Source organism: Staurois parvus, unplaced genomic scaffold, assembly GCF_062004578.1.
Source record: "Staurois parvus isolate SC_StPar_1 unplaced genomic scaffold, SC_StPar_1.0 ptg000019l, whole genome shotgun sequence".
Lineage (NCBI taxonomy): Eukaryota > Metazoa > Chordata > Amphibia > Anura > Ranidae > Staurois > Staurois parvus.
The window spans coordinates 19,943,551-19,971,003 of NW_028317815.1; the positions used below are offsets into that span (position 1 = coordinate 19,943,551).

Sequence of the window (27,453 nt, forward strand, 5' to 3'; positions counted from 1 at the left end):
CAGACACCCCAAGGAATTTAAAAAGAGGCATGGTGAGTATTTTGCAGATCTCATGTTTTCTCACAAGGTTCTGAAATATAAAAAAAGAAAAAATATGTTTTTGTATTCTTTCTTCATTTTCCAAAAACTTGTGGCAACAAACAAGATCTGAAAATACTCACCATGCTTCTTATCAAAATCCTTGGGATGTCTACTTTCCAAAAAGGGGTCATTTGGGGGTGTTTGGTGCTATCCTGGCATTTCAGGGCCTCCGAAACTGTAATAGGTAGTCAAGAAATGTAATAAGGAAATAAAGTCCTTTAAAAACCCGAAGGTGCTTATTGGATTTTGGGGTCCTGTACTTAGCTAGACTGCCAAAAAGTCTTTCACATGTATACTCCCTATACTCGGGAGAAGTAGCAAAATGTATTTTGGGGAGTAATTCCACATATACCCATGGCATGTGTGAGCAATAAATCATTTGACAATTTTGTGTAAAAAAAAAAAAAATTTTTTGTCATTTTCAAAAAACTTGTGGTAAAAAAATAAATTCTTCTATTGACTCAACATGCCTCTCAGCAAATAGTTTGGGGTGTCTATTTTCCAAAAAGGGGTTGTTTTTGGGGATGGGGGCATTTTATGCCCAGAATTAGACTTTTATGCCGCACGTCACTCACTCTTCTAACCACCTGAATACCAAGTCTTTTCTGACACTTTTTTTTGTTCCCATGAAAAAATCAGTATTTTTTGCTAGGAAATTACATTGAACCCCCAAACATTATATATATTTTTAAAGCAGACACCCTAATGAATAAAATGGGGGGTGCTGACATTTTTTTATGTCACATAGTACTTGCGCAGCGATTTTTCGATCGCAAATTGTTTATTTATTTATTTATTTTTTTACTTTTAATGCACAAAAACACAATATATTGGCCAATTATATGGTAGAATATAAAAGATGATGGTATGCCGAGTAAATGGATACCAAACATGACATGCTTTACAACTGCGCATGCCCCGTGCAATGGCGACAAACTGCATACATTTTTAATATCCATAGGCAACACTTTAAAAGCCTTTACAAGCTACCATTTTAGATTTACAGAGGAGGTCTAGTGTTAGAATTACTGCCCTTGATCTGACATTCGCGGCAATACTTCACATGCATTTCTGCAACTGCTGTTTACATACTGGCACAGGGTCAGCGCTCGTGCACACAGGTGTGCGCACGTTGGGGGGGCGAGGGTGTTATTTTCATTTTTTACACTGTCCCTATCATGTTTTTTTTTATCACTTTTAATGCTATCACAGGGAATGCAAATATCCCCTATAACTTCAATGGGCATTGTCATATATCCTTTTTTGAGAAATCTGGGGTCTATCAGACTCTAGATATCTCCTCTCCCCTTACATTATCTAATGTCACCAACAAGATCGGTGTGATCAGATGCTTTCCCAATTTAAAAATGGTGCTGTTTATATCCTGCGAAACTGAAGTGATGAAATTCTTGCAGCTTCCAATTTCTTAGACTATAGAGATGATTGGCACCATTCTGGTCTCCAATCAGCTCTATGGTCATCTGGCAGAAACACCAGCTGCATTCTCAAGTTCCCCCGATGGCACGGGACTGCCCAAGAAGGCCAGGGAAGGCAGCGGGGGAGGGGGAATCATCTCCTGCTGCTTGTAAAAGCACTCCTGCAGCTAATTAGCCACTAGCATTGCGTTTACATGAAAGCTGATTGCTGGCTAAAGAAAACTATACCAGGATGTTACCTGCAGCTGTAGGTGCCTGCAGCTGGTATAACCATTCAAAGTCCAGTGATGTACCAGTACGTCTCTGGTCCTTGTTGGGTATATATGCTATGTTCTTTTTTTTTGTATGCAGCCTGTGAGCTGAATGAAAAAAAGAGAAGAAATCTCTGCCAGAAAAAGTGTGTGGTATGCCCACCATTAGAATATTCCTCCCTGCATCCAACCACTTCTAATGGTGGGCACACAGTAGGTCGCACTGTTCCACATGCGCCAATTCCAAGATTGTACAAATGTCTAAATAGTGGCACACTTGAATAAAATTGTCCACGTATAAGTGGTACCCCATATGGAAAAAGGATGACAACAAGTCCCAAATTATCTTGCCACTCCAAGTGACTATCTTTTCCCTCGTAAATCCGAAAATTATATGTATAGCCTGTTGCCCTCTCGCAGGTCTTATACATCTTGGCCCCATATCTGGCACGCTTGCTGGAGAGAAATTGTTTGAATGGAAGGCGGCAAGAAAAATTAATGAGGGACTCATTAACGCAGATTTTTTGCTCATATATATGCCAGGCCATGGCAGCAGAGAACACGAGCATATGATGAATGGGGTTTGTGGACCAATACAACCGCAATTAATTTTTTTTTAGTAATGCCCATGTTCAGGGTTAGTCCCAAAAAAATGTTAAGTTTGGAAACTGTAATGGGTTTCCATGCGAATGGTCTGACAAGGTTTGAATTTGGGTTGGCGGCAATAAATTGTTGTGCATATAAATTGCTTTGATCCACAATCAATGCATACAGATCTTCTGTGAAAAACCGCTCCAGAAAAATCAAGGGGAGTAGTTAAATTTGCTGTTTCCGCCTGAATTCCAGGTTGGACAGTGAATGGGAGAAGTATGGGTGCTGATTCAGCGAACACTGTGGTTTTGTGCAGTGTATCAAGTGACAGTGACCTACTGACACTGCACTTGCTGGGAGAGAGGTGGGGGGGTAAGCGTAGGGGCTAAACACAGGTGCTGGCAGGTGCCAGGGCTGATCCCGCTAACGCTGCATTTTTGGGGACGCTATACTAATGTGAACGCTGATATAGTGCTGATCTGATCAAAGATATTGATCCATTCAGACACTATACTAGCAATGGGGGTTTATTGTGTATGATCATGTTCCTGGCAATCAAGGGATTAAATGTGATTACTGGTGTACTGTTGGGCAATGGGAGCATGAATCACATATATATATATACATGATTTTGCGCACCCATGCCACCCTGTAGCAGTATTTCTACTATAGGGCGGTCAGCAGTTACAGAAGTTTGTGTTACGGCGCTGCGTTACGTTAACTGACAATTGCGTGGTCATGCAACGCTGCACCCAAATTAAATTTATGTTCTTTTTTCCCACGAATTGAGCTTTCTGTCGGTAGTATTTGATCATCTGTGCGTTTTTTATTTTTTGCACTATAAAAAAAAAGAGACAATTTTGAGAAAAAAACAATATTTTGGACATTTTGCTATAAAACATGTCCAGTAAAAAAATGTGAAAATATAATTTTAGGCCAAAATGTATTCTGTGACATGTCTTTGCTAAAAAAAATCCCAATACGTGTAAATTAATTGGTTTACGTGAAAGTTATAGCGTCTACAAATGGCAGTATAGATACTGGAATTTTTTGTTTATATACTACTAATAGCGGCGATCAGTGACTTATGCCGACCATCAGCGACTTATTGCGGTGATCAGTGACTTATAGCAGGACTGCGACGGGCATACTGACACTGGGGGGGGGGGAACTGCCTTGGTGTCACTGACATCCCCAGTGACACCAATACAATGATCAGTGCAAAAAAAGAAAGCACTGACACTGTACTAATGGCACTGGGGAGGAAGGGGTTAACATTTGGGGGCAATCAAAGGGTTAACTGTGTGATGGGAGTGTTTTGCTAGGGGGCGGGGGTGTGTGCTTTACTGTAAAGCACACTGATCGAGATGGCTGTGCTCAGCCATCCCAATCAGTGTGCCAAAACTGACAGGTAGGAGGTCTGCATAGTAAACAATGCAGCCCTCCTCCCTGACGGTGTAATCACCGGGCACTGGCGGGTAATCACCCTCCGGGACCCGGTGATTGACATCTGGGGTTGAGATCGGCGGCACGGGTAGGGCGGTCACATGCCCCGCGCGCCCCCCTACACGGAAATGCAAGATCACGTATATATACGTGATTTTGCGCAGAGGGCCCGTGTACTGTGAGGGCCTGTGTAATGTACTGTGGGCTGGCCTTAAGTGGCTAAAATGAGTTTAAAATTGGCACACATTTTAAATTTTCAACAGTTCCCAATTAGAAAAATAAATTCCGATGTATCACAAAGCAGCATACTGCAGTTTTAAAGGAAGGCACAAAGTAATGAAAGCAGAATGCCAACCTTTATATACAGTAGAATAGAAAACAAAAGTGTATATTCATGCAGAGTCTATTCTGTTTTAATGAAAATCATTAAAATGTATATAAAGAAAACCTGTGAGTAAGTATCCTTAGACAGGCTATCTTCAGCAATGTTTTCCTCATTAAATCCATTGAAGTCAAAACCTACCTTGTCAGAGTCAATGATCTAAACACATTCTATATGCTGCTAAATTTAATTGGAGCTTTTACATAGCATTGCCTTTTTCCTTATACATTGTGAGCACAAGAAGTTGCACTTGGCCTAATTTCCTCATTACATTTTGCTAGCAATATGCAACCACAGTGAAAGAATAGCCATAAAAGCATATTTGACATAGCAATCATTTTTCAGAAACATCATATTAAAATGATAATGCGAGCACACATGGTGCTCGTGTCTCAGAGCATAAATTAGTTGTGTTTCTTCCTTGTACATATAAATCATGCTTATTGGCTTATCAGTGACCATACTTTTAGCAATGTAGCAGTAGATTATCATACTTATGGTTTTCTGTATTCTAATTCTTTTAGATGTCTCTTTACTGACATAAACAAACAGTTATCTGAAACTTTCTGGCTTTCAAATAATAGGAATATTATTTGCAGTAGCCTATAGCAGCAAATCACAAGTCATCTCTTAGCAGTTTAGTATAGCCATAGTAATCAAAGCTAATTTCTGTATTTCTCTAAATTGTACTTTGTTTTGTATTATTAATAATGAATACATCCGACTGCAGAAAAGATGTCTCTCACCATTTGCTTCCTCTTGCTAAATTCAACCTTGTCACTGACATTTAGAGGAAAAATAGCTCCCTTCATTGTAAGATGATTACTAGCAAATTAGATGTCTGTAATTTTCATTTATCATAATTATTGTCATTAAAGCACCCTAAGTGTATTTTTTTCAGCACATTTGTGGCACTGTTTCAGGCATGTGTAGTTTAACCTATGCTATGTTTTAATTAGAGATGAGTAAAACAATTTGTCAGATTTGATTACATGCACTTGCTTAGGTTAGATGTAAGGCAAACTTTTGAAGACTGGAAGTAAATGTTCTCTGCAACGTTTACAAGTTGATATTTGTTACCTCCCTCATGCTGCTTTACATGCCTTATCACTGCCTGCACTATCCTCCCTTTACTACAATCATTTACTCATCAGATACAATACAAATTTAAATGCATTGCAGAATCAAATTTCTAATTTTCTGAATGTATTGGAGTGTGCCAACTGTGCTTGGTGGTGTCTAGAACCTTCCATTATCTCCCAGATATCAGAGGTCAGTGTATTGCAGTGTTCAATACAGCAGTGTGTTACTATAGGCCTCTTTCACATGCCCATTTGTTTGCAGCCACTGAATTCTAGTGGCAAGAATCAGTTGCGCTTGGTATGACCAGTACATGCAAATAACAGTGGCCACTTAGACTATTTAAACTAATGACAGGGTGACAACAGCCGTGGCTGCTCGCATATAGCCACACACAGATCGGTTGCCTGCAGTTAGAGACAGATGTCCAAGCCTGGATGTATCTGACTGCTGCCTTCTTACTTGTATAGTGAGAGAATCATAAAATATGCTGGGGCTGTTGGGGGCAGGAAGGCTAGAATGGACAAGTTGCAACAGTACACCGAGAAACAGATGAGTAGAAAAGTGTGGTACACTGTTACCCTATCCTACTAGCAGTTTAGTCATATGTCAGATACAAATATACAGATTTTTACTGCACCAACAAAAGTGCATAAATTGTGCAGACCTAAGTTGGCTGTAGTCCATGACATGTAGGAGAGAGGAGAGCAGAGTATGCTGCTGCTTCACTTTGCAATTAGAGGCTGAAGTGGTCCTAGACCAAGATGCATTGTTCAACTGCAGTGTAGCATCAAAGCAGTTGTAAAAGCTCAAGGTTTTTTACCTTCACGCATTCTATGCATGAAGATGAAAAACCTTCTGTGTGCAGCATGCCGTAGAGGACTCGATGTGAGTTAGGAGACCTGGCTTCCTCCACAGCCTTGGGCTCTGGATGTCCATACACCCTCTCCTCTCTGCCTCTGGAACTCCACCAGGATGACGTTCACATACTATCCATGCCTCTGACCCACTTGTATCTAGTGAGTTACATATCATTTTGTGCTATTAAACTTTGTCAATACTGCACTTAGTTTGGCACCCCTCTCTCTTTTTATCTTCCACTACAGTCCAGCTTCACTCTTCAAGGTGCTGCCTCATGATGGTGTTATCCAATAACTGACTACCTCCCTACCACCAATGGGACTCTAAGATTTTAACCCCGTCTCTCCAGCGCCAATAATTTTCTTCTTGTGCAGCAGTGCCCCCAGCTCACTCAATACTTACCTGAGCCTCATCGAGATCCAGCTATGTGCACGACATCCTTGGCTTGCCTAGGTCTCTGCCTAGTCATTGGCTGAGACAGCAAGCTGTCAATCACAGCCAGTCAGCCAATGAGGAGAGAGAGGGGGTGGGGCCAAGTCATGTCTCTGTGTGAATAGACACACAGAGCAGCGGGTGCCCCCATAGCAAGCTGCTTGCTATGGTGATACCCAACAGAAAGGAGAAGCCAGGAGAGCCTGCGGGGGACCCAAGAAGAGGAGGATCCAGGCTGCTCTGTACAAAACCACTACACAGAGCAGGTAAATGTAGATGTTTGTTATTTTACAAAACAAAAATGAATATTTAGAATCACTGTAGCAGAGGTGGCAGAACCTAGTTGTGCTGTCTGGCAGAAGTGCCAATTACAAATCCTCTGACAAATATTTGACTGTTTGACTGGAGTTCAGCCTTAGTTGGTATTGTTCATTCCAAGCAGGCACTAGCTTTTCTCAGCAGTTAGCCATGACACACAAGAAGGAGGAGTAGGTCAGGAAAGGTTTAAAAACTGTTAGTGACTAAATGTAAGAATTAGAGAACAAAACTGTGAGCTATATGTACAGTTTAAGAGCTTTAGTGATAGCTTCCTAGTTGTCCTCTGTGTAGCTCATAAACCATAGCATCAACATTGATTTATTAATTCTCTGGTTTGCTGGCTGCAAAATAAAATGTTTTGAGTTGTGGTTTTCCCAAAGTCTTGTAACACAGAAATAAAATCTATTCCATATATATATATATATATATATATATATATATTTCAGGCTGCAGCAACAAAATTGATAATCTTTTAGTGTTGATTGTACTGCAAGCTTCAATATCTCAGTCAGAGGCTCGATCTTGTAAATAATATAGTGGTGCAAATTACAAATTCCAGTAAAAACATATCTGGAAGATAGACACGTGAAATAAAATGGCCCAGTTCAAACAAGCATACAGTTTTTTGGTACACAAGATGTATTGTTGTGCTCAAATGTTTGCATACCCTTGCAAAAATTGTGACATTTTGGCATTGATATTGAAAATTGGACTGATCATGCCAGAAAACTGTCTTTTATTTAAGGATAGTGATCATATGAAACCATTTACAGTGCCTTGAAAAAGTATTCATACCCTTTGAAATTTTCCACATTTAGTCAAATTACAAGCAAACACATAAATGTATTTTATTGGAATTTTATGTTATAAACAAACATAAAGTGGCACATAATTGTGAAGTAGAAAGAAAAGTATAATTGTTTTTCAAGATTAATTTAGAAATAAATATCTGAAAGTGTGGTGTGCATTTGTATTCAGCCCCCGAGTCAATACTTTGTAGAACCACCTTTTGCTGCAATTCCAGCTGCAAGTCTTTTTGGGTCCGTCTCTACCAGCTTTGCACATTTAGAGAGTGACATTTTTGCCCATTCTTCTTTGCAAAATAGCTCAAGCTGTCAGATTGGATGGAGAGCATCTGTGAACAGCAATTTTCAAGTCTTGCTACAGATTCTCAATTGGATTTAGGTCTGTACTTTGACTGGGCGATTCTAACATAAGAATATGCTTTGATCTAAACCATTCCATTGTAGCTCTGGCTGGATGTTTAGGGTCGTTGTCCTGCTGGAAGGTGAACCTCTGCCCCAGTCAAGGGGTGTGCATACTTTTTCAAGGCACTATATTATCACATAGTTTTTTGGCTCCTTTTTAAATCATAATGATAACAGAAATCACCCAAATGGTCCTGATAAAAAATTTATATACCCTGAAATGTTTGGCCTTGGTACAGACACACAAGGTACACAAACAGGTTAAAATTGCAATTAAAGGTTAATTTCCCACATCTTTTACTTTTTACATTGCAATTAGTGTCTGGGTTTAAACAGTGATTGAGTTTGTTAGCTCTCACATGGATCCGCTGAGCAGGCCAAATACTGAGCAATGGGGAGCAGAAAAGAACTGTTAAAAGACCTGCGTAACAAGGTAATGGAACGTTATAAAAATGAAAATAGGATAAAAGATGTCCAATGCTTTGAATATGCCAGTCAGTACTGTTCAATCACTTATTAAGAGGTAGAAAATTCGACAATCTTTCTTGGTCTACCTAATTTTGGTTTGGTATCCAGAGATCCCCAAATTTTCCACTTCAGTAATTGCAGCACAATTATTTTTCCACAAAATGAATGTTATGGGTGGATTGGCAAATTGTCAGCAGAGCAGGTTTAAGGTATATATTTTTTTTAAAAGTCTACTGATGTTTGTTGAGATATGGGACTCACAAGTAATAGTGTAAAATGTTTATGCTTATACATTATCTATGTTTATGTGAAACATTTGAAGTGTATGAGATTCATATTTTATACTCCAATAATATGTTTTCTCCTTCAACTTTAGCCATTGAACTGGAATATTCTGTTGATCTGGGGCTCACATGGAATCCTGTATTAAAAGATTGTTTGCCAACCAATGTGGAATGTAATAAGTACCAACTTCAGAGGGTGCTGGTATCTGACACGTTTAATAAATGGACCAGATTTACTTTGCCTCTTCCTCCATACACCAGGTAAAAATGCAAAACTGTTCTTTATAATGGCATTGGACAGTGTAAATAAAGGAACTGAGAAACTCCTGATCCCTTTTACACTTATATATTGAAATCTTTTATGTCATTCAAAAGTTCTGATTCTGCAAAAAAGCTTCCTAGCTGTTTAGTACTTTACTGTATGTCATTGATTCATATATTTATTTTAGTTTTGAAAAGAGAAAGTGTCTTTCATTACCTCCAACTGCGGCACTGGCTTACCTTGCTACACAGAACTTATACGTATTCATTCCAGGAAACTGCATTTGAGCACACCTGCCAACACTGCCCAGGATCCCCGGGCTTAATTTAAGCCCTCTATGCTTCCTTGAATAGTCACTCTTCTTCCACTCCTCTCTCCTATGTTACTCAGTGGGAATGAGACTTGGCATCTGAGATGGACTTGGCAGCCTGAAACAAGGCCTGGTATTCTGTAGCCAAATGCTCATTTAACACAGCCACCTTGGAGGTGGCATATAAGGTGGTTTTACATTGATATTGGGTCCATGCCCATGTTTCCCATGCAAATCCATCCTACAGTGACTGCTGCTTCCGTGGTTGTGGTCATCAGGGTGATGTTTTGCACACATGGTGGATGTGTCCTATGTTATTAGGTTTTTGGTCTTTTGTATTTGGCCTCCAATTTACTCTCCTCCGCCTGCCCATACATAGAGATGCCAAGTTGGCCTTATTACACTGCCTCATTCCAGGTTTGTTTGCACATCAGCGGAAGCTCGCTTCCTACCTTTTCCTGTCAGCTAAAAGAATGATTGCCCAAGCCTGGAAAAAACCCTTAGTCCCCTTCCAGGGGGTAAGAGACTGTATGACCGACTTGATACTCAACGAATAGATGTTCAGCATCCGCAATGTCTCCCATGCTAAGTTCCTTGAGATCTGGGAACTGTGGCAGACGCACAGTATGCTTTCCCTACCCTCCCTCCAGCCAGCCTGGGCCTACCCTAACGGGCAGTCTCAATGTTTCCAAGCCCTTGTTTTCTCCTCCCTCTTGGCTTCTTGCCTCCAGGTCTTTTCCCGGCTTTCTCTTTTACTCTTTACTTTACAGCTGCACAATTTTTTTCTCCTGCAGCACCACTTGTCTATTTTCTTTCATGTTTCTGTTCTATTCTCCTGCTCCTTTGTATTTACACAGATTACATATTGCGCCACCGCATGGGTATTGGCAGACCCAGGGGACGTCCCACTGCTGTAGAGAACCTCTCCAGGGCCTTCTGACCTTTATGGCTTACAGGTTAAGCCTAGTTACTGCTGTTGTATCAGCTCTCTATTATCTCCTACTGCCTCATTTTTGCCTTTCTTTGTCATTGATTAAGCCAACCTTTGTTACAAATGTCAAAGCTAGCCCCTACGTGGGCGGAACTGCTGTATGATTGATCCTTGTTAAAGCCGAATAAACATTATTGAAACAGAAAAGAGAAGGTGTCAAGGTAGCAGGGAGCTGCTGGTTGTATCTAGGGGTTTTTTAAACTATTGGGCTGAAGGATCCTGAAGACTGGATTATAGTAGAATTTCCAGGCAGTGCAGAAAGAGAAATCTGAGTACAGTGCAGACATTCAATAGAACAGATACAGGATCAGGTAAGACAGACAGGAGTATACTGACAGCTGGTGCTAATGGTTCCCACTGGGGTGCAGGAGTCGAAAGCATCTAGTCTTCATAAGAACCATTGAAGGTACAGATGGAGGTGTGTGGCAGAATGATAAAACAGCTCTGACAGGAAAAATACACCACATTCAAGACATGAAAGGGGAAAATACAACAGTCTCATGATAGTATTTACTGTTCTGTCTGACACCTGTCACTGAGAATGATAGTTGGTAAGTCATCTACCTATGCTAAGTGAAATTTAATGCCATCATATTGATACAGTGTACACATAGGGTTGATTTACCAAAGGCAAATAGACTGTTGACTTTGCAAGGCAGGTTGCACTTTGCAGTGGAATTTTCTGCAGAGTTTAGTGAGTGAGGAGGAGCTCTCCTGACCATCATCCAATTATGTGCGTATTCTTTGCAAAATGAAATTTCACCTCATTCAAAAAGCTCAGGGGAAAATTTCCTTGCAAAATGAAGCTTGTTTGCCTTTAGAAAATGAACATCATAATGTAGGTTCCACTTTTCTATAGTGAAAAGGAACAACTGTATAGATGTTACAGGAATGTTGAAAATGTTGCACTCTTTCAACTCGATTGATATCCCATTTTTATTCAGGCGATCATTAGTACACAGGTTGATTTACTAAAGGCAATATGCTCTCCACTTTGCAGTTACACTTTGTATGGGAATTTTCCCTAGAGCTTATGGAATGAAGTGAAGCACTGCTGACTTCTATCATCCAATCACACAACAAATATGCAGTATTTTTTTTTTGGGGGGGGGGTTCATTTTCCTTGCACACTTTTTGAGAATATAAGGCTGTGGGTGGGCAATCAGAGAAGCAACAGGGTTTTTTTCTCCACAATAAAACTTTTTTTGTACATATTGCAAAAAGTGGACTGAAAATGAAACAACCTGGCCCCCATTCCCTGCCTCCTTCATGTATTTCTATATAGAGATCCATGGAAGTGAATGTTGATCTACTAATGGCAAAAATACTGGTCATTTTGCAAGGAAATTTTGACTTTGCAAGGGACTTTTGCCATAGCTTAGTGAATGTGGTAGAAATTCACATTGCAAAGAATCAGATGAAGGGAAAATTTAAAATAGTTGATTGATGGAAGTCAGCAGAGCTTCACCTCATTCACTAAGGTAAGGGAAAATTCCCTTGCAAAGAGAACAGCCGATTTGCCTTTAGTAAATCAACCCTTAGATGGAATGTGTCCCTTTGCTATGTGATCTAAAAGTGATGTTTTTCCAAGCCTTGTAAGTATTTTAGAGGTTTAGATGAATTGTTTAGGAAAGTTCTTACACTACTTAGATGGAATATTTGAAATGGTAGACTGTATATAGGCTTGTAGAATCAGACTGTAATGTGTAGGGCTTGCTTTAGTTAAAATGGATTTTTGATTTACCTAATAGAGAAATATCAAAGTAAAAGACCTGTAAACACATTTTGAGATCCATATTTGTCACCCTTGGCTGTGCAGGCTAATATAATTATTCATGTGTATTTGTAAGAAAATTGTATGCACTACCATTCTCACTGTTGTAGAGCTTAGACTGCAGTAAACACTCAAGGTTTGTTTCCAGTCATCATACAAGAATGCAATTTACAGGAATGTGACTGAAAACAGCTGGCTTTTAGTTGGCCCAGAACTTTACAGTGTTATTTCTTAAAATAAATGTCAAATGCATTTTTTTTATTTTTTATGTTTGCATTAATTTTTACATGTACTTACTTATTTAATAAGGCAAATCCAACACGCAAATTACAATACCTGTTAGAAATAAAAAGAAAACCAATAAACTGAAATATTGTTGAATACAATACCTTTCTAAAATTTATGTATTGTTGCTTTTTGCTCTGATTAAATAAGCCTAGTGTTAATGTTTAATGCTCTTCATTATTATGACCTGTACCAGCATATCTTGTGCTTGTGACATTGCAAACTGGCAGATAATTCTTAAGTGCCTGTACTGTCTGTATGTGCATGGACTTTGTCCAGAATAGTCAATTGGAATATGAACATTATTCGTTTTTCCTGCTGTAAAGAAATGTTTGACGTTGAACATGTTTCTTGTTTTCAAGTGGTGGTATTTGGGGTATAATATAATATAGAAAATACCTGCAATAGTAGATTAATATAGGGTAATTAATAGTACTTGGACAGTTTTTGTTTGGGTTACCATAAACCATTTTTAAATTTGCTCCAATATTGGACAAGAAGGTTTAATATAACTTAAACTATGCTCTATTCAAATGTTCAATTCAATACCAGTATCACTGAAAAAAATTTGTGATTTGTGAAGCGAAAAAAGTTTACACAGACATACATCATTTTTAACCATTCCTAAATCTGTTCAAAACTAACAAAAAAAGGTTTATCTAGTCATTCACTTTATTGTATGCTAATAGTTTAGATCAGTACTGTAGTTCTTAACATTTTAACGTCTTTAGGTACCTTTATGAAACAATAAGGAAACCTTGTCAATTTTATGCCTTAACAAAAAATATTAATATGTATTTTCTTATAAAACAAATGCAATATGAAAATACCAGAAAAGGTGAAACTTGTAATTGGTAATGTTGATCATTTTGATACGTGCCATGAAAACAGAGCAGGTTAAAAAGTGTAACAGTATTTGAGCAGGTACCTGCATTCTATCCACCATATGCAAGGTGCCACAAAAGTTTGAGGGAGCTAATCCACAAGAGTGCCCATTGAGATCAATGATTATTTTTCCTGACAAAATGAAATTGCCTATTGAGTGAAAAGGAAATTTTAGAGTATTGAGTATGAGCACATATTTCACATTTTTATTAAAGCGGTTATTTGAAAGTAAATGTGACTTTCACATTTGTACAAGTTTTATCTTTTTTTTTCCTTTTTTTTTTTAATGTAAACATTATTGTATATAAATACAAATTGTATACATTAGTCATTAATGGCAGGGTAGTTTAGCTACTACTACTACTGTACTGACTAACTGCTTAAAGCCCAACTCTCAAATAAATTAAACCTCTCCTACCCTTCCCTTTCTCCTCCCTCTAGTCACTGGGATGAAAAAATAAAATTCTTTCTAAATACCATTTTTCACATTGTGGTTACATGATCATCCAGCATCGGGTCCTTCTCTCTCAGTTTATTCATGCCAGGGTCTTCTGGGTGTCCACGTCATGTCTCTGCCCATGTGAGGTGAACAGTTACCATTGGCTGTCCTCTTGGGATCCAGGAGGCTACTGACGTTAGCCCAAGGTGAGTCAAGAGGACCCGATGCCAAATCTGCAACAATGGATTAGAGGCCCCTACAAGCAAAAACAGCATCAGTGAAGGACCTGGATGGGGGACTCAAGTGATTATAACTTGCCTTACCAAGTTAGAAAATCTAAATACCTGGCAGGTTGGATTAAAGGGTGGAAGGGAGTTTCTGCCCAGAGTTTTTCTTTAACAATTGCCAATGTAAAATGTGAGCCTCACTGGAAGTGCGTTGTTTTCAATGAGTTAAATGGCTTTTGTATTTTGAAGAGGAGAAATAAAGCACAACCACCGTGTAACAGTACAACACAGGAAACAGTCTTGGTATGTAAAGGCCAAATATGGAGGCTCTGGTATACATATTCCAGCGCTGTGGTGTCTTGGAGCGCCCTTACTAGGCGGTGACATCTTTTGGCTGGTCTTCTTTCGAGTACCAGTCTTTGAACTTTTCATTGACTGGGCTGGGATGACGCCACTCCTGTGCATGCATGGGAGTTCATTCACTTTGGCAGATGCAGAAATTGTACAGTAAGTGTGCATGTGTAGCTCATTGTACATGCAGGTAAGAAACTTTAATGCAAATTTGACATAACATGTCTCCTGCTCGTTCATAAAATTTTTTTTTTTAAATTATAGTTCCACTTTAAAGTGGTTCTAAAGGCAGAAGGTTTTTTTACCTTAATGCATTATATTCCTGAACTTGATCCAGCGTTGTGCACGAGAGCAAAGGTTCTCTCCGCTCTCTCCCTCCTCATTGGCACAGATGCAGCAGCCAGAGCCATTGGTTCTTGCTGCTGTTAATCACAGCTACTGGTGAGGAAGCGGACACGCAAGACAGCGAGGCTCAGGAGCGAGCCTGCACGAGTGCCCTCATAGCAAACAACTTGCTATGGTGGCACTCGGCGGTGGGCAGGAGCCAAGAAGAGGAGGATCAGAGCTGCTCTGTGCAAAACTATTGCACAGAGCAGGTAAGTATAACATGTCTGTTATTTTAAAAAATTATTTGTTTAGAATCACTTGAAATCACTAGAAAACTTGTTACAGATGGAAACATTTGGGGGATCTCCTTCCACTACAGCTAGCTGAAATCTCATTACCATACAGTTTGCAGTAATATCACCAAAGGCTCCCTTAATAGCTGGATAGCTGCACAAAAACAGTGAGCTATGATCAGTGAGAAAAAGCAGTGCAGCTATTGGAGGAGCAATAACAATCCCAAGGTTGCTGATGACAGGTAGAATCAGGCCTGTGGATGAAGGAACACACTGTGCCAAATCTCAGAGGTGGTCATCACAGTCTTGTTACTTTCAACAGAATGTGACAGGGTGGAAAAACAGCAGACCTGCATTTATGTGTGCATCTCCTAAAAGGTGCTTTTTGTAACTTAAATATGGATTTTTATGGAAGAGCACACTGCAAGGTCCTCTATACAGCTTAGCCCGTTTGTCAACCTGTAACAAGGTTTCATTGAATTTTCTGTTCTTGTGTAAACTATTTTTTCTTTAACTATTTGCCTTCTATTTTTCTTTTTTGTAGCAATCAGTACAATTTTCAGTGAACATTACACAAAAAGATTTTCATCATGCAAATAAATGTAGGAATATATCTGATTTTGTACTGGGTTCATTTACTCAGGTCAGATGTCTCCACCTTGTGGTCATATCTTGCATTTCAGTTTGAATTTTGTTAATCACTAGTAAGGACTGTTCATACTGTATTTGACAGTTTTTCCTACAGATATACTGAAAAGATGACACTGAATACTAAAAAAGATACAAAGTGTATGTCAAAGTAGGGACCCAAATAAACAGTCACAAGTCATCATATGTATAAGAATGCATAGTTCTGCATAGTAGTTAATCCCCATTATTGTCAATTAATTTACATTTCTATGACTAAAATCATGTATCCCTGCACAGTGTAGCAGAAGGAACCAAGAGAGTAGGAGGTCATTAAAGTTAAATGTGCATCTAACTTTAAAAATATAATGTTGCATTAATACCAGAACTGGATGTTTGTTATTATTTTGGAAGATCTCAAGGGACACGATTCCGGTGGAACCAGCCATCGCCTTTTGACAAGCAGCAAACCTGGGCTATTGATAATGTCTATATTGGAGATGGGTGTGTTGACATGTGCAGTGGCCATGGTCGATGTGTACAGGGAAATTGTGTGTAAGTATGATGTGATATTTCTGTGATTACATCCTACTCAACTTTAGATCATTTTCCTGTGGCTCAGTTCATACTAGAGCTGTGTTTTAATCCATTTTTAACAGTTTTCCAATAATTTATTAGTCAGTCACACAGCTGAGCTAAAGCCAACTGTCACAATGTCTGTAATCTGTCAACAATGATACAGGCAGCCATTGCTTCACTCTCTCATTAGTTTTGGAACAGGTGCAATAGCATTCTCCAATGCTGGTTGGGAGGCATAGCTATGACTGATAACAGCTATCTTGGCAGGTCCCCTTAGAATTCTAACATACCATGCATAATGAACTATGGGATTTTCAAAGAAATGTATAGATAATCTATTTCCTTGCAAGATTCCTATATCTAATAATACAGAGGTGCCCTGACCTTCAACACTATTCCTGTAAACAACAGCTGGACCCCATCTGACTAATGTTTGCAATTAAAGTGACTGAAGTCCAACCTTATACAAAAATTTGCTTCCACAAAGGATTCATATATTTTTTCAATAGACCACATTTTAAGGGACCCAAAGACATCAGTAAAAAGAATTATATAAATATGTGAGATACCTTATTTCCTAAATATCTAAGTATACTTAAGTATCAAAAATATATATATTTGTGCATATATTATGATAAATAAGTATCAAAACACATAAATATAACACTCCAAATTCATATAACAATAATACATGATAAAAAAAACTAATGCAACATATCATAAATTAAAATTATGCAATTTGGGTCATATAAGGAGGTGAGAGTATACAGGTATGTTTCTGGTGAAGGACCACGTTTAAGAATATATGCAGATATAACGAATAAAGAGCACCTGTTTGGGGAATATATCATAGAAGCATGGATAATATCACACACGAAGGACTTTTAAGTTGCAATTATTGTATTCACTAAGTGTTTAATTAACACATGTTTTGGATGCTTTATGGGTTATTTGCACGACACTATTATAAGATATATCTATTTGTGTGTGTAAACGTATGTAAGTGTTTCATCAGCACTAATATACACTGTTGGTGAATTGTTTGTTGCACTTGTACACATAAATATAACACTCCAAATTCATATTACAATAATGTATGATGAAAAAAACTAATGCAACTTCACATATCATAAATTAAAATTATTAAAGTGTCCAGTGCGTTAAAAAGTGTCCAGCGCTTCAATTAAGTGCAAAATCTTTACTTGCAGAATTCCAGCTTGATTCCAGCATGTGAATTACACAGAAACGCTGTGTGGTTCCTGTGCGATGCACATGCAGTTCTGTGTAGTGCGATTTCAGCCCATTCAATTTAAATGGGCTGCAATCACACTGCACAAGAGGTAATGCATGCACTACTTTTGGAAACTCACTGCAACCGAAGCGCATTGTACTTTTCTACAATGGCGCAGGCAAACACAATGCATTTGTGACCTGCATTTCGTGTGTCGTTATCTTTGCAATGACACCCGCTGAAGATCGCAAGGGCAGTGCAATGGAAATGCGGTGCAGGAAAACCAGTACGGAACATGGGTCTCCAACACCGCGTTCTATTGTGAATGGGCTCTCAAAGTGCACACATCTCTGTGAATTCTCCACCATCCTCTCTAATAACTCACCAGAGGCAATGACCAGTTCGGTCTTATCTTGCTCAAAATACAACACTCTACAAGTCCAATAGATTTCTTATGGTATTCCTCGTTCCCTTAAAAGCTCAAGAAGATACTGGTGGAAAGCAAAGTACAAAGGCTCCAAAGCATAAAACACTTTATTTATAAGTATGTTAAAACAAGCCTAAGTCTTTAAGCTGTGCTGGCTCCAGCCACACACTCAGGCTTTGAATGGGAACCACTGTACGGGATGATGTCACGTCCAGTAAGTGTCAGAGTCGAATGTGAGAGTAGGAGTTGATAATCGGACTCGACAGTGAGAGGTGATAGTCAGATGTGGGAGTCAAACTCAGTTTGTACAACCTCTGGATGTACACTACCCAATCAAAGAAAGCCCCTTTCACGTTTATGTGCAAAGCATCACTTTGTATACAGTTTTTGTATATCCTGGTGAATTAATGACTAACTGCTTTTACTAGTACATTTCTAAATGTATGGCATGTTTCTAGATGTGATGACTACTGGGGAGGAGTTTATTGTGATGAGCCAGAAGTATCTCTCCCAACACAACTGAAGGACACTTTTAACCGGGCTCCAGCAAGCCAGAACTGGTTGACTGTGAATGGTGGGAAGTTAAGCAGTGTCTGTGGTGCTGTGGCATCAGGAATGGCTCTTCACTTTAGCGGGGTCAGTATCAATCTTTTTATCTTCATTGCATACTTGTGTTGGTTACTGTAGATGCCTTTTGTGTTTTAACAATAATAGGTAAGGTACACACAATCAGCACTCATCAGCAGTTTTTCTGTAAAACTGTAAAGTAATGAATGTTGATATCTGATTGAGTTGTGGTTTACTGCATTGTACCTGATTGCTAGCTCTTTCGTACTAAGTACAGAAAAAAGCAAATAAACTGTAGCGTTAACATGTGTATTAATGAGCTATTGAAGAAGAGTCCAAAAGAAAACAATTGTCAGACAACCAGGAACAGTCCAAGGGGAATGAGCGTCTTGTGTCAGAGGTGAGGGTACACTGGGTAAGAAGATGGGGTCCTTGAAACAGGGGTCCACGAAGCCATCTTGGGAAGAATCAGCCTCAGAACAGAAGACACAAAAGGCAGAGTGCAGGGTGACGTCAGTATTAAAATCCTCTTTATTAGGAATAAAAAAGTATTCACTTATACAGTAAGTGGATGTTTTTTTATTGCTGATAAATAGATTTTATTGTTGACATTGTCTGAAGCAATTAGTCATTTATAAATCTGACAGTCAAGTACATCATTAGATATACTGGGTTAGTTAAAACTTCTATAAACGGCTGGGCTGTTTAAAAGTAGATTACATTTGTGACTTAGTAGATAAGTAGTTTGTAATCATCTGGTTGATAACTGCAGTGTGCTAATGAATATTGTACATATTGTTAAAGTAAACCTGTCCTGAGAGGAATGGGCTCCCCTTGCTGACCTGATTCTGAAAATAACAGTCACCTGTTTTTTTTTATAGATCCACTAGCTAAGAAGTCCTCATCTGCATATTGTTCTGGGGCAGAAAAAAATACTGAAGTCATAGAGCAGCTTAACCACTAGTCAAATAGTTTTTTTCAGCATAAGCAACGGTTGCCTGCATGCTTCTGCATGACACGTTTCTTTTAAATTGGTTGTAAACCCATACATATACCCAGTGAAGTGACTGGCTTCAGGTGATACACAGAGATTAAACAAATCCTCCTACATAAGTTATACCTGTCTATCTGTAGTCTTCTCTTCTCTACATCCATTCAAAATCCATAATTTATAAAGCTTGTCTGAGAGGTCAGAAAGAAGGGGGCAGAGAGCTGAAATTACACTCTGCAGAGTTCAGGTAAGAGAGATCTAAGAGCTGACTGGAGGGAAAAGACACCCCCCACCGCCACCACACAGCTCACAGGAACAGAGCTGAGGCTGTTAATCACAGGCTGTGTTCTGAAGCTCCCTCCCCTGTCACTTTTTTTCTCTTGTTGTCAGGAAAACCTGTCAGAAGTGTTTCATGCTTGAAGAGCTTAAAGGATTATGGGGAGCTATCAAACTTGAAAATCAATCCAACAAAAACTGAGATCTTAAATGTAAACCTTCCAAATAGTGAAAAAGAAAAAATACAAAAACAAATTCCCTTTTATATGAAAAAATAGAGAGATAAAGTATTTGGGGGTTAAACTTTCTGCTTCATATACGAACCTGTATAAATTAAACTATATCCCACTCTTAAATGAGATAAAGGAGGAACTAAGGAGATTGGGAGGAGGTAATCCGTCTTGGATAGGCCGTATAAACTTGATAAAAATGATAATTGTACCAAAAATCCTCTATAAATTCCAGATGATTCCAGTCAAAATCCCGGAGGTTTTTTTTAAAGTAATAAAAAGGATGTTAACAAAATACATATGGAAAAATAAAAAACCTAGAATATCATATGACTTGTTAAGTAGAAAAAAGGAGAAGGGAGGTTTGGGAGTGCCAGACATTAAGAGGTATTATAGAGCAGCAGTCCTAGCGAGAATGTATGATTGGACATATAACCCAGAGGGGAAAAGGTGGGTTCAGATTGAGAATGAACTAAGTGGAGTTACCTTGAGTAGAATTATATGGGCACCAGCAAAATATAGAGGGTTAAAAGATACCACGAGTGTTTTTACATTAAATGTTTTAAAGGTTTGGGATAAACTGCATAAACTTATGAAATGGGATTTTAATTCACAATTAATATCACTGAGGAACACGGATTATTTCCCTCCAGGTAAGGAGGAGAGCACAGGAAAATGGTTTAAAAAAGAAGATATCCAATTGAGAGATATTATGGAAGGACAGGAATTGAGAACACTTAAGGATTTGAAAAAAGATAAAAGGGAACTCTTCATTAAAATAGATGAGTAGAGATATCACCAATTAAAACACTTTGTCAGAAACCTTCCAAAACCATTGAGATCGAGAAAGGATTGGAATCTGTTTGAGAGGTTGTTAGAAACACGAGGTGACGGGAGGCGTGGCACGGCAAAAATTTATAAGACCCTCACTGAGTTAGACACTTACACAAAGCCAACGTATATAGTAAAATGGGAAAGAGATTTGGGAATAGAGATAGATGAAGATAAACAAAGGAAAATATATAGATTAATACACGAGAATATAAGTATGAGAGAGGTTGAGGTAAATTATAAGTGTTTAACGAGATGGCACATTACACCGAAGGTTGAGTATAAGATATGTTGGGGAAAATACACTAGAGTGCTGGTGGGGATGTGGAAAGATAGGCACGTTATATCATATATGGTGGGAGTGCCCGAAGATCCAAGGTTTCTGGGAGATAATCGTCCAACTAATTGAGAATATCTCTGGGATAAAGATAGGACTGGACCCAGAAGTATGTCTACTACATAGTACAGAGTTATCAGTAAATAAATACAAGGACTCGGGTATATGGTACTATCTGAATGCGGCGAAGGGTCTGATACCTAAGTTTTGGCATAGACCAGAGGTGCCGAAGATAGAGGATTGGGTGGAAAGAACGAATCAAATATGTAGGATGGAGAGATTGTGTTATATGCAGGAAGACAGGATGGGGTTGTTCTCTAAGAGGTGGAGAAAATGGGAAGAATTTATGGTGAAATATATGAAGTAGCAATGTGAGAAAGATGGAAGTATTTATATATCCTATATTCTAGTTGGGAAAAGAGGTAATAGAACAATGCAGAGTGGGTGGTTTTACATGGGGGGAGGGAGGTTTTATTTAGGGAGGAGGGGAAATTAGATAGAGGGGGGGAGGTAAATGGGAATAAAGATAGTAAGAAATGTAATTAATGATATGGAAATGGTTTTTGTTTGAGAATAATGATGAAATATGTATTATATATGGAAAATAAATAAAAATCTAAATTATAAAAAAAAAAAAAAAGTGTTTCATGCTGATAGCAGAGAAACAGGGCAGCAGAGAGAAATGACACTTAGCACTCTTAATTGAAACAATTATACACTATAGAGGGATATGCTTTGTTCATATTTCATAGGTCTGAGGTTTACAACCACTTTATAGAAGTGCTTTGTGACCTTTTTTACTGCCTAAATGGATGAAGTTTTTTCTTTCAACAGGGCTGTAGTCGCCTTTTGGTCTCTGTGGATTTGAATCTGACCAACGCTGAATTTATTCAGTTTTATTTCATGTATGGCTGTCTGATAACACCTCATAGTCGTAATCAAGGTGTGCTACTAGAGTACTCAGTGAATGGAGGCATCAGTTGGAACCTGCTCATGGAAATCTTCTATGACCAGTACAGTAAACCAGGGTGAGTATTATCATAGAAAATCACATTTTCAGTGTAACATAGGTCTTTAAAACTGTGACTAAGATAAGTAGGGTGAATGTTCAATAACAGTCCTAAACTGTATGCATGACATTTAGTAATTGGATTTTTGTGATTTGATTGGATTTAAAAGTCAGGGCATTTGCATCTAACAGAAAATTTTAAGAAAACCCTTGGATGTACGTTGAAACTGATTCAACAGTAATAAGGATTCTGGGCCTTGAAGGAAAATGCCTGTTGTATGTAATGAAAATAAATTGTTAATCACTTTTACTAACATTCACTATAAACATGATGTAGCTATTTTCTAGACTTTAATTCTAGACCACAGACTTCCATGTACAGTATATTGCTAAACGTATTGGGACACCCCTCCGAATCATTGGATTGAGGGGTTCCAATCACCTCCATGGCCACAGGTGTATAAAATCAAGCACCTAGGCATGCAGAGTGATTCTACAAACATTTGTGAAAGAATTGGTCACTTTCAGGATCTCAGTGAATTCAAGCGTGGTACCGTGATAGGTTGCCACCTGTACAATAAATCCATCTGTGAAATGTCCTTGCTACTAAATATTCCACGGTCAACTGTTAGTGGTATTATAACAAAGTGGAAGCAACTGGGAACAACAGCAACTCAGCCACAAAGTGGTACCAGGCCACCTAAAATGACAGAGCGGGGTCAGCACAGTGCGCAGAAGTCGCCAACTGTCTGCAGAGTCAATAGCTAAAGACCTCCAAACTTTGTGTGGCCTTCAGATTAGCACAACAACAGTGCATAGAGAGCTTCATGGAATGGGTTATCATGGCTGAGCAGCTGCATCCAAGCCTTACATCACCAAGCGCAATGCAAAGCATCGGATGCAGTGGTGTAAAGCACGCTGCCACTGGACTCTGGAGCAAGGGAGACATGTTCTCTGGAGTGACAAATCACGCTTCTCTGTCTGGCAATCTGATGGACATGTCTGGGTTTGGTGGTTGCCAGGAGAAGAGTACTTGCCTGATTGCATTGTGCCAAGTGTAATGTTTGGTGGAGGATGGATTATGGTATTGGGTTGTTTTTCAGGGACTGTGTTTGGCCCCTTAGTTCCAGTGAAGGGAACTTTTAAGGCATCAGCATACCAAGACATTTTGGGCAATTTCATGCTCCCAACTTTGTGGGAACAGTTTGGGGATGGCCCTTTCCTGTTCCAACATGACTGCGCACCAGTTCACAAAGCAAGGTCCATAAAGACATGGATGAGCAAGTTTGGGGTGGAGGAACTTGACTGTCCTGCAAGAGTCCTGACCTCAACCTGATAGAACACCTTTGGGATGACGTAGAGCTGAGACTGCGAGCTAGGCCTTCTTGGTCAACATCAGTGCCTGACCTCACAAATGTGCTTCTGGAAGAATGGTCAAACATTCTCATAGACACACTCCTAAATCTTGTGGACAGCCTTCCCAGAAGAGTTGAAACCATTATAGCTGCAAATGGTGGGCCACCTATGAACTATGGACTAAGACTGAGATGCCATTAAAGTTCATGTGTGTGTAAAGGCACACGTCCCAATACTTTTGCCAATATAGTGTAAGTTTATAACCTTATCGTCATTCAGAACAATTACATACATTACCTTGATCCCTCCTACCTTTGTATTTTATGTTTTATTTATTCAAATGTCCTATACCCGCTCTATTCTAAACTTGTACTGAGAGAACTAGGCTGCCATTGCTGAACTCTTTCTGAAAAGGCTGGTCATTTGCACAACCATTGGTTTCACTTTCTGAGTTGTGCAGACTGGAAGATCTGACCAACCTATCTTGCTGCATATTTTTCCCAGGTCAATGACTCAAGGGAGTTGATTTAATAAAAGTAAATAGGCTGTTCACTTTGCAAAGGATTTTTTTCACAGAGCAAGGGAAATTTCCATTAACTTAGTGAATGTGGTGAAAATTCACTTTGCAAAGAATACCCAATCACATGCAAGGAAAATAAACATAAAACAGTATTTTTGCTTGCACATGATTAAATGATGGAAAATAGCAGATCTTCACCTCATTCGCCAAGCTAAGGGAAAATTCCCTTGCAAATTGAACAGCCTATATGCCTATTTTAAAACAACCTGCAATGTATCAAAGCCAGAGATAGCCCAAAGTAATTGCATCGATGGCAGCCTCATGTTCTCCTCAGTAAACTGGTACATGCAGGTTAATAAATGACAACTTTATATTTGTTAGTTCCATAAACATGTTACTGTCCAGCCTGGTGTGAATGTGCAGATGCCCATCAGCTGGGGCCTGCATCAGGCAGCTGCAGAGAAACTTGCAGGCATTTACTTACCATAAATACACCGAAGCATTGATTAAAAAAAACGTGCAACTAACCCCTAAGGTACAAGTGATTTTCCATTAATTATAATGTGATCAGCCTCTATCTGCCACATCAGTACATCATTATAAATGACAAATGAGATAGCGAATGTAGTGATTTGTCAGGCTCAAAGTAATGCCCCTGGCTTCAACCTACTCATGGAATGGAATTTCAGGCACAAGTTCATTTATCAAGCAATAGTCACTGCTGTTTATGAATATTGTTTGTTACTGTTGACCCAGTTGATGAAATATTGCTTGGTTGCATAGATTCAACTGTTTTATATTCAACACACTGGTCACCGTAATAAAAGGTAAAGAAAAATAGATTATATCCTTGCACTATTGTACATGGTTGGATGTGGGTGACTAAACATAGTATTTTGCAGTGCCTTTTGGAACAGCCAGATATGTTTACATTCATGATATTATATTACTTTGTCTAATGTGCATATAACAAAATGCATTTGTTTTATTTCATTACACAGATAAAATAATTCACTCATTTCTTTAGAAATATTGATCATTCAGATCAGTCACTGTCTGCAGGTGAAATCATTCTTATGTCCCCACCACTTGTGCACATGTCAAATATACACGTGCACACAGTTTTGCTTGGAAGCCACCAGTTAGCCCATTAGTATATTTCTGTACTATTGGAGAAAGCTGGAACACCAGGAAGAACTCCACACAAACATGGCAAGTGCATACAAACGTGATGCATGTAGTGTACCAAGTAGGAACAGACACTAAGATCTCAACACTGGGAGAATTTTTGATTGCTGTGCTGCTACATTGCAAATTCGGAAACTGATGACCATTCAGCAGTTCATGGGTATAATATTTGCCATAATTTTTAAATATATATCTGAGTCTAATGCTTATAGGATACTGTGGCATGGTATTAAAGGAGCAGAGTAGACACGTACCCCAGTGAAGCTATGTTTACTTTAATCATGCAAGAACGTACAAGGCATTTTCCAATTTTCTAAATTCCCCCAATTTTCTATTCCTTTAGTAAATTGACTTATCCACGGCAAAATGATCTCCAGAGGTGGTGCTAACTGTTATTGCTTTTTACTTACAGCTTTGTAAACATCCTCTTGCCACTCAGTGCTAAAACTGTTGGTACCCGTTTCCGCTGGTGGCAGGCCAAGCATGATGGCTTGGATCAGAATGACTGGGCTATTGATAATGTGTTGATAGCAGGTTCTGTGGATCAAAGTACAGTGATGCTGGATACATTCAGCAGCGCTCCACTGCCGCACCACGAGCGCACTCCAGCTGATGCAGGCCCCACTGGAAGAATAGCATTTGATTTCTTCTCTGAAGACAAAACTGCAGGTAACATGTCTGAATAATTATCACTCTGGCTTAACAGCTCAAAGGTCTGCCTTAATTCTACACTGTGTCCACAATATTTAGGCAAGTTGTATTTTTGAGGATTAATATCATTTTTGAACAACTACAGGGCTTTCGATCAATCCAAAATGTTAATAAACCTCAAACCTGAATATTTATGAAAATAAAAGTAAGCTTTTGGCTTTCTTAGGAGAATATCTATGTGTGTACAGTTATTAGGCAACTATTAGTTGCAGAATTATTATGCAACTAAATGAAAAACAGACATTTTCCCATCTCATTTATTTTCATCTGTTAAAGTGAGAATAATAAACAACTCACAATTTATAAATAAACATCTCTGACATTTAAAAAAAAAAAATCGATACATACTTCGATACATGTGATGGAGCATTGCCCTGAAGAAATAACATGGTCGTCTTGAAATATGCAGACTTTTTCCTGTACCACTGCTTGAAGAGAGTATCTGCTAAAAACTGGCAGCGGGTTTGGGAGTTGATTTTGAGTCTACCTTCAACCTGAAAGGGTCCAGCTAGCTCATCTTTAATACCAGTACCCCTCCTTCACCTTGCTGGCATCTGAATCAAAGTGGAGCTCTGTGTCCATTACTGATCCAGACACGGGCTCATCCATCTGATCTCTCAAGAGTCACTCTCATCTCATCAGTCCATAAAACCTTTGAAAAATCTGCCTTAAGATATTTTTTGGCACAGTCTTGACATTTCAACTTATGTGTCTTGTTCAGTGGTGGTCGGGTTTCAGTCCTCCTTACCTTGGCCATGTTTCTGAGCACTGAACACCTTGTACTTCTGGGCAGTCCAGGTAGGTTTCAGTTTTGAAATATGAGAGCACTGGAGGATAATGGGTTCCTGTTAGCTTCATGTTTAATTATTCTCAAATCTTTGGCAATTAATTTTCACCTTTTTTCTTTCAACACATTTCTTGTGACCCTGTTGACTATTTGCAACAAATTTTTGATGGTTCTGTTTTTACACCTCAATATCTTAGCAGTTTTAAGAGTTCTGCATCCCACTGAAAGATATTTTACAATTTTCAATATTTCAGAGCAAGTTAAATTTCTTTTTTGTCTGAGGAAAAGAAGCTACCTAATAATTATGCACACCTTGATATACGGTGTTGATCTCCTTAGGCCACACCCTCCTTCTTTACACAAGTACACATAACCTGATATGCTTAAATCCAATAAGCATTCAAGTTTATACAGCTTGGAGTTGGACACATTACATAAAAATGATTATTTGGTCAAAATACTCAGTGGATAGCTTTTTTCTGTGATCTCTAATCAATAATATATATCTGGTACAATTATTACTTGGTAATTTGTTGCAGTATTTCAAGCTCAGTTGCAGCCAAAATACTTTATTTTGGAAGGGAATGGTTAGAACTGCTGCCATGTTTTAATTATTCCTTTGCTTTCCTGTCTCATTGACACCTATTCCGCTCTTTTCTTGTTCTTCAGTGGTTATGCATCACATGAAAAACCTAATGCAAGAAGATGGTTGCCATAGATGGTTTGAGTCAGTCCCTGCTGAAACGGCCGACATTCGAGCCATCTATGGGCAGGCTAATTGTATCCAATTTGATTGGGGACAAC

General features: G+C 38.8%; 1 protein-coding gene across 3 annotated transcripts in view; it reads left to right on the forward strand.

Annotated features, from left to right (window-relative positions):
- RELN (reelin) overlaps positions 1–27,453 on the forward strand; it is a 547,755-nt gene that overhangs the window by 472,343 nt on the left and 47,959 nt on the right. For all 3 annotated transcript variants that reach the window (XM_089685528.1, XM_089685532.1, XM_089685541.1), the window contains exons 46-50: positions 8,931–9,099; positions 16,024–16,164; positions 18,305–18,482; positions 21,913–22,106; positions 25,564–25,820. In XM_089685528.1, coding sequence (XP_089541654.1) covers positions 8,931–9,099; positions 16,024–16,164; positions 18,305–18,482; positions 21,913–22,106; positions 25,564–25,820 — 939 coding nt within the window. The remainder of the gene's footprint in view (positions 1–8,930; positions 9,100–16,023; positions 16,165–18,304; positions 18,483–21,912; positions 22,107–25,563; positions 25,821–27,453) is intronic.